The sequence below is a fragment of the Hylaeus volcanicus genome, chromosome 5 (genome assembly GCF_026283585.1).
Source record: "Hylaeus volcanicus isolate JK05 chromosome 5, UHH_iyHylVolc1.0_haploid, whole genome shotgun sequence".
Taxonomy (NCBI): Eukaryota; Metazoa; Arthropoda; class Insecta; order Hymenoptera; family Colletidae; genus Hylaeus; species Hylaeus volcanicus.
The window spans coordinates 10,769,519-10,780,398 of record NC_071980.1 but is presented as its reverse complement, the minus strand read 5'-3'; the positions used below and the strand labels follow the sequence as shown (position 1 = coordinate 10,780,398).

Genomic DNA, 10,880 nt, shown 5'->3' with positions numbered 1-10,880 from the left:
CAAGAGACGTTATGTAATTGAGACGTGCACCTCGCGACAAAAAAAAATAGATTCCTTGGTAAAAGTAGTTATGTTAGAATATGAAAGTTCCACGGGTTGAAGTTGAACCTACTCGAAGCGAGACTGCGTAAAGCGAGCCTGCGTAAAGCGAGCCTGTATCGAGGGATGGGTGTACATAGAAGTGGCATTGAATTCGCGGAGACAGCAACGATGCAACGTCGAGGCGTCGTCCGTTGATTGTCGGATCTCGGGTTGTTCTTGATCCCTGGCGTGCTATCGTGAGAAGCGGCTTATCGACTCGGTGAATTCAGATAGCGGTCCGGTAGCGGGAGCTATAACCTCGTCGACACCGACCTTCTAGATAGGGTTTCGCGAAATCTGCATTCCTCGTCGAATGAACGAAACATTTCTTCCTCCTCTTTCCTCTAAGACACTTGCCTCCGCTTTGCTTCTGGTGAAAGCGAAAAGGATTGCCTCCTTCCATCGTCGAGAAAGGAGTCGATGACGAAGTGGCGAGAAGAGTTCAGAAAATTTCGAAAGGGCTCTAATGGGGTTCGTAGTTCGTAGTTGGTAGTATCACGAGTAGTTCTTTGCAGAAAATGTTCTTTCAACGATAGGGATAGCCAATGACTCGATATAACCAATATTAACCCTTTGCACTCGAGGCTTTGCACTTGGAGCTTAGATTAACATCGAAAATAAGATCCTTAATTTGAGATTTGAGAATCAGATCACCTTTGCCTCAACGACAATCATTTTATTGACACTTTGAGTTCCAAAGAAATGAAACCTAAAGAAAACCTATCGGTGACTGAGAGTCACCTCTCGAATGCAAAGGGTTAACCGGAAGCTATCAACGGCACTTTGTCCATTCGTATACACAACCCAACTCTGCAGTGCGACTCGCTCTCCGTCCAGGGTACTTGAATAATCAAAGGGTTCGAGTTTCTTCCGAGAACCTTTTCAACTCTCTCGATCGTCGTGACCCCACCTCCTCTCGTCGTAATCTTGATCTCGCTATTATTTAGTCTCGGTTACCGCATCGCTTCTCCTTCGTTTCGGTTCTTCCTCCTGTCGGATGCTTTTCTATCGCGACAGGCTTTAAGAGGCTCGATTATGCTCGAGGAACAGATACGTTCCGTGTTTGTGGGGCGACGTGGCTCGCTTGGATGCGCACGAGCTACATGCTTAACCCGTGTAGTGGAAGTAGCTTCCAGCACGTGCTGCATTTCCACCGTTTCCTTCCGACGCTGGTCCGAGTGCACCTGGCGGAGAGATCTATCGCCTACGCGTAGGTCTAACCAGGTAGTGTCGTGGTTCGGTGACCATGCGGGATGGACGGACGTGTGCAAGCCCCCCGGGGGTGTCTTTTTAGGCTTTTGGGTCGCGGAAAACCGGGAAAACTAGGAGTAAATTAAAACTAGACGTTAGTGGTTTCGACAATTGGTTTTCAGGTGAAATTATTTATGGTCGTTGTAGAGTAGGTGTAGACTCTACACTGTAGAGGATTAGTCGATCATTCATTTCGTCGACAATTTATGAGTTTTGCATGGTAGTGGTCCTTAGGCCAGGAACAGATGGACAGGCTTTTTATATATTGGTACTTTTTATGTATACTTTATATATACTTTTTATATATTGGGTCGTCTGGAAAGTCTATGTCGATTTTTGGTAGGTGGTACAGGTCTGAATATATCGGAATTGTTTAAAACAAGTAACACCTTTACATCTCTTAAATGGTTGTGAAACAAAACGGTACCTATATAATTCAATAAAAAGAATAATCCTGATTCATTTCAACTGACAAATGTCTTCTTTCAAAATAATTTTCTTACTTTAAGAAACAGTAAAGAATTACACTTCTTCTTAGAATATAAATTCTTCTTGGAATATAAATTCAAATGTGTCTTGGAATTTTTCTTAAAAATTGACACGAACTGGAATTGAAATTCTTGTGGAACAAAATGGTACCTATGTTATTCAATAAATATTAGGTCTACATTGAGTATCATACATATCATATCAATCTCATACATTGAATCAATTTTATCGAATGGTATAATTTTGTATTATTATTTATGACATCTTGCCAGCACGATTGCAATTTGTATATCGTTTTTATTTAATATGCGTGTCCTTGTTAAAAACTTGTATCCGGAACGGTCAAATGGGCCTTAGAAGTTTTCTTAAAAATTGCCACGAACTTTCTGGTCAACCTAATATGTGCATCTTCTTAGAATGCTTCTGTTGTAGTCAATTATAATCTATGTAGTCTATATAGTTGTCTATTATAGTTTAACCAGTCCCAACTGAAACTTCTCTACATCAAATATAAATAACTCCCGCAATCGATTCATCACCCAAGGCCTACAGTGCCCACAGTGGCTTTTTACCTACCTCTGCATCCACATCTAACATCCAATGCTATAGTAGTGCCTCGTTCATCGGCAAACTCCATTCAAATTCGCGATCGCATCTTCCCATGTACCCTCAACATTTTCTCAACATTCGTCATTCCCTTTTCACTCGTCCACTTTCAACAAACAATTCCCAACCATTGCCTCGCATACAGATAATACCTCCTCGTCGCAAGAAGCTCGACTGTTTGAAATAGTTTCGCGAGCCCAGCGTCGTCGATCGTGTTTTATCGCTCGGACGCGCGGTCTTTCGACTTCGAACGTCGTCGGCGCGTTTTCCGCGGTCCGCGCTGGCGCGAACCGGCGAAGGTCGCCGCGACGCGGTTGTTATCGATGTTGGCTGTTACGGTAAACGTCGTTCCTCGGGCCTGCCGCGGACTCGAAATCGTTCCGGGAGAATTCGCCAAGCGTTCGACGGGCACGTATCGATTCGGATCGTACGTGTCCGACGAGCCGCGGGACGCTCCAAGGTCGCGCGTTTCGACGCCTCGAGTCCGCGAAATCGACGCGCGATAAAATGGTGACCGTCGCGCACGATCGACGTGGAATCGAGGTTCGCGAGGACTCGGACGATAGCTCGGCTCTCGGACGTCGACGGGACGCTTTCGACATCGAGACCGTGCCGTTCGCGGTTATCGTTTGCGCAATCGTCGTCCGGAGCGGAAGGGAACTCGTTAGCCGGGCCCTTGGGAAAACAGTTGCGCTGTTTCTCGTTGCTGTTTTGAACTGGGTTATTGTTTTGGAGACGGGCGACACTAAGAATCGAGACACCTGGAGGTTTGAAAGTTTGAATATTCCTGGAAACTGTGACTCGGGAGTGGAATGATACTTGGACAGTAAGTTTAACCCTTGTTAGGTCACTGGTACACGTTGCCACTAAGAAAAAGGCCGGGAATTTTGCATTTTTAACCCTTCGCACTCGAGGCTTTGTTTTCTGGTATCTATTAGCAACTCGAGATGCTTTCTTGCTATTCTATTGTCACGAATGTTAAATTTAGATTAACTTCAAAAATGAGATCCTTAATTTGAGATTTGAGAATCAGGTCATCTTTGTCTCAACGACGATCGAGTTCCAAAAAAATTAAACCCAAAGAAAACCTAGTCACCTCTCGAGTGCAAAGGATTACGTTTCTATGCTCGTACCTTTTTTTTTTTACAAGTGAAAATAAATGCCCAGGGAGTTTTGCTCTTTAAATGGTTGCACGAGTAGTCTTTGTGAAGCTACCAGGATTTTCTTGATACGCAGAGAGCCTCGAGTTACTTCTGTTATTCCCTGAATTCCCTTTCCTTCATATGATTATTTCTTACCTGTTTCCAAAGTTCATCGACGCGATATTTTCATTATAATTTAATAATTCTCCAATGTACAAGAAATCTCCTAGCTCCTGGTCAATGACCAACATGATTATTTCTTACCTGTCTCCAAAGTTCATCGACGCGATATTTGTATTGTAATTTAATAATTCTCCAATGTACAAGAAATCTCCTAGCTCCTGGTCAACGACCAGCATGATTATTTCTTACCTGTCTCCAAAGTTCATCGACGCGATATTTTCATTATAATTTAATAATTCTCCATTGTACGAGAAATCTTCTAGCTCCTGGTCAATGACCAGCATGATTATTTCTTACCTGTATCCAAAGTTCACCGACGCGATATTTTCATTATAATTTAATAATTCTCCAATGTACAAGAAATCTCCTAGCTACATAGACAGCTACCTAGATGCACCTTCGACGAATACACGCTTCCTTTAAAAGCGCGCAATTTACGCGATACTATCGCCATTATTTCCTGTTAGACAACTTTCTCTAGTTTCCAAAGAGTGGCCCCCAGGTCTGCCGTAGTCCACGGATGGCATCCGCGGGGTTCTCGGGCCTGGGCCCAGGTATAGCGGCCGACGCTAATGGTAACGGTAGCGGTAATGGCGCAGGTAATGGCAGTGGGTAATGGTAATGGAGTAGTTGTGTTCGCGGTAGTCGCTGGTCGGTAGGGAACATCGAAAAACGTCCCGGTTTGGCACGCGCCCGCATTTACGGGCCGATGAATCGGTGAACGGTTCTCGTTTCCGGCCTCCTGCGGGACATTAGCGTCGAGGGGACTCGCTTTCCAGCCGTATCGAGTACGCGACGGACGGGTTCTCGGGGCGCGTGGTGCGAAATCCCATGGGCAGAGGCGTGTAGCGGTCTCGCGGGACTGATTGGTGATTATGCGACTTGGTGAGATGGGATACTGGCTACGGTTGATATAATTGGACGTTTTAGAGGCTTGCATATTGGCACTGAGCGGAAAAATTAGGTATTAGAATTGGGATTCTTTGATGAAATGCAGGAGGGGTTGATAGTGAAGGGATTGGAGAAGGTGTGATCATTTTTAGGGAGAGTATGATTTTATGGGTGAGGTATCTAAGTCAATTAAAGTCGGGTGCCTTAATTCTACCATTTTCGAAGCTTGCATAATGGTCACTGGGAAGAAAAATTAGGTATTAGAATTGAGATTCTTTGAGGAATAATGTATGTATGACTTTGTGAGCAGGGTATTTTGCATCCTGGCCAATCTATGCAAGGGTCAGATTAGGTGGAAGGTTTTCCGAGTTCACGATACTGGCTTAAACTATTAATTTATTTAAATTTATTTAACGCATCCCTTGTTCTCTTGATTGATTAATTACATGTGCTTTCTCTGTGTGTTACAGTACGTTGTATCGCGCAATGGGCGTGGGTGGCGCAATGACGACTGCCAGCGCGACAGGAGCCGGCGCAGGAACCTACTCGTCACTTCCATACATGACCGGCAGCCCCACGGAACTGACCACCTCACCTCAGCAGCTCTGGAACGCTCCAAGTAACTAACCCCTACGACCATTCTCTAAAATTGTTTGAATCTTGTTCCAGACAAAAATCTTATTTAACCCTTTGACCTACTGTAGAATTCATACGACGTGCCTGACTCGTGTTTTTCATCTTCGACTCGAATTCTGTACCACGAGCCTCGTACGTTGTTACAGGTTAAAGAATCAAACTCTTCTGTTTACACGGCTACTTTAATATCTTGGAACATCCTCAGACACTTGAAGCTTTAAAAATTGCACCCCTCCGTGTTACACTAATCGTAAGATTATTTTACTGTGGAAGACAGTCTTTGACAATTCTTTGACTAATTTTTTAAACGAGATCTATAACTTCTTATACAGTCAATCACCATAAGTACTCGCACCTTCTATGTCTATCGAAGACATTTGTCTAAATTAAACGACAGGTTTGGTAATTCCATTTCCATTTCATTAATAAGTCATGCATACACAATATTTTATGCTTAATGTTATATTATTGAATTGCGTACGATTCATTTTGCTTCATTACTGTTACAACATTAACGTCTGAGAAATTAGGTTGTCTATATAAACACCACACAAGATAATTGAGTGCATAGAAGAAATTTTTGGAGCAACCTAATATATACACGTGCAAAGTTTATTCATATATACATATGTTTACAATGAAAAATTCAGTTGGAATCGTCTCGAGCCTATGATTTAATTTCGAGAAATTTCTTCAAATAGACATAGAGAGTACTTATTTTAGAGTACTTATTGAGAGTACTACTGACTGTAGATATATTCAGAAAGAGCCTAAACCCAAAATATCGAACCACGCTTCTTTAAGTTGTAATTCTTCGTTTACCACTGCAATTATCTATCCAATCGCTGTTCGAACAGGTCTGAACTCCGGTCTATCAGGTATCTCCGAGGACTACGGAGCCAGCGGCAAGACATCCGGCACGGTGACCCACCAAGCCCTGCCCGGTTTCTCGCAACCCTTCTGCGGCAGACCAAGCTTTCGAGGATACAGTCCATCCTATCCAACGCAGCAGACGACCACCGGGGTCGGATCAGCGGTGGACGCCACCGCTTGGAGCTACGCTCCGTCGTCCAACGACACCTTGGCGACGCAATACGCGACGCTCTCCAGACGCCAAACCGTGAATCCGCCGTCGACCCACTCGCAGCATCAGCTGACGACCACCACCACCACTCTTAGCAATAGTGAGTATTTATTTGCAACCCGACGGTCCATTCGTATCCATCGACTCTTCCGCGTCCATCTTTTCGGTTACCCTTCGACTCGACCGTGGTTGCAAAGCTTCACTGAGCGTTTGATACGCGTCCCAAGCAGAAAGAGTTAGAAAGAGTCGGGTCCTTGGACACTAATCCCTTGGACGCCAGGTTTGGTGACAGCGATCGTTCCTCCGTCGCAAGTACTCTTACTTTACACTTCATCCTCTGCTTCAGGAATTTTATTGAACCTAGCGTATCCAGAGAACTCTAGATGTATCCAAGGTGGTTCAAAGATGGCGAACGAAATGGAGACAGTACGCGTATCAAACGGCATTGTGCAGCGCTGTAAACACTGTATACCCTAAAACTGATTGAATTAATGCTAGGTTTTCTTCGTTTCTCTTGTGTCTCAACCCGCGAACCCCAGCCGAATGAGCATTCAACCCAAGTCTTTAATTTACTCCCTGAGAAGTCTTTAATTTACTCCCTCTCGTCTTACGAGGGCCTTAGGTCCCTCAGAAAACGATAAATCCCGATTCGGAGCGATGGATCGTGTTGCACGGATCGTAAATAACGTGAAAAGGATTCGATCGGTCTGGGAAATTGGTCGAAGCGAACTGGAAACTAAGCATAGGCGGGGGAGTCGTGACAAATTCCCTAGCTTGTCCCGTGGCCCGAGACCCTGAGTTACACGGGTCAACCTCTTCCGTATCGCGTTACGCAGTCTCTGTCCTGTCCCCCACGTGTCGAGAGCTGACCGTTTCGAGTTCTAATTGGCCCGTTTAGGGCTGAACGGTCCTCGGAGACACTGTCTTTTGTTTTATTGCATGACGGTCTCTTGTTAGCCCTTGAAATTAATTGCTCAAGTTCCATACTGAAAAGCTCTGTCGCCCATATATGGGTGACGTGGCGTTCAACGTGTTAACCCTTTGCACACGAGGTCTTTTTTCTGGTATCTGCCAGCAACTCGAGATGTTTCTTAGCATTCTATTGCCGTGAATTCTAAGCTACCTAGATTTGAGAATAAGCTCACCTTTACCTCGCCGACAGTCATTTTATTGACACTTCGAACTCCAAAGAAATTAAACCTAAAAAAACATTAGGTATTGTAGATTTGCTGCGTGAAACCTAATGGTGACTGAGAGTCACCTCTCGAGTGCAAAGGGTTGATAGGGATCCTCAGTGGGAATAGAGCCGGGAATAGGGACATGATACTGTAGCTTTATTTCCTACTGATGCTATATCATCTCTGTGGCGTGGAACACTGGAGATTTATTCTGTTAACGTATAGTTTACGATAATGAAGAATTGGTATTGGTCTAAATAATAGTAATTGGTCTGAAAACAGCAAAAGCAAGGACACGCGCGACTACGATGCACAAAAACTCCGATTGTCCATCCTTGATCACGTTGTACATACTTCATGGTATATACTTCATGGTATGTACTTCATGGTTTCACATGTACAGCACCCACACGTATAACTCCGGTTACAGCACTCGTGTTACGCGCCACAAAGAGCCCAAAACCCTGCACGGATTCCCGGTACTCGTTTTCCGTTTCTTCTCGCCGCAACCGATACCCCAAACGTAAACATTCTGCGAGATCATCTGTCGCACCTACCCAAACACTCGTCATTCGCACTCACGAGCCCATAAACTCTTCGGGCTAGTTTCATTTTTTTCTTTTATAAACACCAATTCCTTTTGTGGAAATAAATGCTTCATAAGCGATGGTCATCGAAGAGCAATAAAAAGGGGGAATAGGAGACTCGCGAAAAAATGGTTGAAGGGTTTTCTCGCTTCGCTTAGCTGTTTTGTTCTAATAACAGGGTTATTAACACATCGTTGACCGGCAATTTTACACAGAAGAAATTCAAACAATCTGGATAAAGTCCAATAAAATTTATTTATAGCTTACCAACATACCGAATTGAAATATTTTACATACTATACTCTTACATAGCTATATAATTTTTTTTATATCGCCCTGGGTTTCATAAATTGATATAGATAATGCACGAATTTACCGGTTAACAATGTGTTAAGTGGGATATTCATAAAAGTCGATAGACATATTTATTTTCTGAAGGTAACCAAAGCTCGTTCCATCGAATTCCTGATATATTTCTTTGGGCTACAGAAGGGACTCTTGAAGTCTCCACTTGTTTCCAATACCCCTGGATTTCCATTCGCGTTCGGTCGGCGCGTGGAAAATCGCGAAAGAAGAGACGGTGGTCGCGTGCCGCGCGATCGCACCGTATCGAAACGGGCATTGATACACGCCGACCCTGACCTAGACAATGCGCATTTCTAATCTAGTTTTGTCTACGCGCGATACAGAGAGGAACGATAGGAGGCGCGTGGATATCTAGCTGCCCCGGGACCGCGAATTTAAGATAATTTCCAACGGTATCTTGGCATGCGGCGAATGGTAGCGGGGCGCAGTGTGTACGTACCTCGGTGCGCGTAATCGGGGACTCCCTGCTCGGTCATGCTTCTCGTATCGGGCGCTACGTGGCCGCTCGGTTGACGAGGATCGCGCGACTTCCGATTACTTCAACCTCACGTGATCGAGAATGGACGCGCGAGAGATGTTCGGTTCGTGGAATAACATCGGCTTTTTTTTTTATTTATGGTTTAGATTTTATGGTTTAGACTCTGTTCAGAATGTGTTTACGTGTATCGATTCAGAATACTTTGAGTCATCGGAAAGGGTTGCTCGAGGAGAGGATTAATACTCTTTATTTAACCAATTCAGAATCTGTCGAATCTACAGAAAATATTGTTTTAATTCGACTTGCCATTAACGTTAATTCTCGCTATTTTTATACCTGGTGTAGCCTATAGTCATTGGAAAGGGTTGCTCGAGGAGAGGATTAATACTCTTTATTTAACCAATTCAGAATCTGTCGAATCTACAGAAAATATGGTTTTAATTCGACTTGCAATTAGCATTAATCCTCGCCATTTTTATACCTGGTGTACCCTGTACTCCTTGAAAAGGGTTGCTCGAGGAGAGGATTACAATCTACCGAATCTACCGAAAAATAATATTTTAATTCCACTTGCAATCAACATCAACCCTCGGTATTTTTATACCTGGTGCAACTTAATACTCCCGTACCAGAATAAATTACAATTTCGAACTTGAAGCCAGACCGATCGCCACCGATAATTCGTTCGTTCGACGTCGTCGCTAACTTTACCATCCCCCTTCGGTTTCGCGTGAGTAAACGCAGAAGTCGCATGATCCATAAGTGTATCCTCGGCGGCGGGGTGCCTGACGGGTCTGGAGAAGAAAGTTCGAAAGCTTTTGAAGTGGTGGTTCTTTGGAGAAGCGTCGGGTGTCTGCGGTTTTCCATGCGCCGCGGCGCTTTATCCGAGAGCCAAGAGGGGGAATAAGGCTTTTAACATACCGCGATCTCGAGTGGCACGAACGGACGCTGCCGTCGCTGCGCCGACGCCAGAGCGTCGTTTTACCGCACGGCCGGGTCTCGATCCAACGTTAACCTCGCCTGCCAGACCACCCTCGAGTCCCGTACCCTGGCGCGGTCCCCCGTCGGACCCCCGTGCAATCTGCACGTGGCCTTCCTAATTTAACCTAGACGTCGAACACGACTCGCTACCGACTCGAGCATCGTTCATGCGCAGAGCCTTCAACACCTGTTGCGCCATTGTCTCGTTTGTAGATCCTTAGATATGGGTATTTTCATGGATACGTTTTTAAATTTGTATACAAAGTTCTTATACATTGGGTTGACCAAAAAGTTCGTGTCAATTTTTAAGAAAAATTCCAACATACATTTGAATTTATATTCCAAGAAGAATTTATATTCTATGAAGAAGTCTAATTCTTTACTATTTCTTAAAATAAGAAAATTATTTTAGAAGAAGACATTTGTCGGTTGGAATGAATTAGGATTATTCTTTCTATTGAATTACATAGGTAACGTTTTAAGGGATTTTAAGGGATGTACACGTGTTACTCTTTTTAAACAATTCCGATATATTCAGACCTGTACCGCCTACCAAAGATTGATGTGGACTTTCCTGATACGCTAATGCAATATATAAATTATATATAAATACTAGGTAAAATATTTTTCGATTGAAAAAAGTGTCTTTAAGGCTGGTCATTCGTTCGATCGCAATATAAATAGGGGCAAATGAAACCAGGGTAGGTTTAGTGTTAATTGCTGACGAATTCCGGGGTAGGAGGGTTGATTCCTGTGGGGAGTAGTTAGGTATGAATAGAATAGCATTAGGTAAACCCATGCAGTAGTAATTATCGAGTTGAAATATTTTTTGCTGGGTTAGGTTTCTTTGACTAGACAGTACATAAAATGTATAAACAATGAATATTTGTACTATTATACCCATGATTGATGCAATAGTAATTATCA

General features: G+C 43.8%; 1 protein-coding gene across 4 annotated transcripts in view; it reads left to right on the top strand.

Annotated features, from left to right (window-relative positions):
* Window positions 1-10,880, top strand: part of LOC128877686 (box A-binding factor-like) — a 64,520-nt gene that overhangs the window by 46,036 nt on the left and 7,604 nt on the right. For all 4 annotated transcript variants that reach the window (XM_054125215.1, XM_054125214.1, XM_054125216.1 and 1 more), the window contains 2 exons: window positions 5,114-5,262; window positions 6,137-6,463. In XM_054125215.1, coding sequence (XP_053981190.1) covers window positions 5,114-5,262; window positions 6,137-6,463 — 476 coding nt within the window. The remainder of the gene's footprint in view (window positions 1-5,113; window positions 5,263-6,136; window positions 6,464-10,880) is intronic.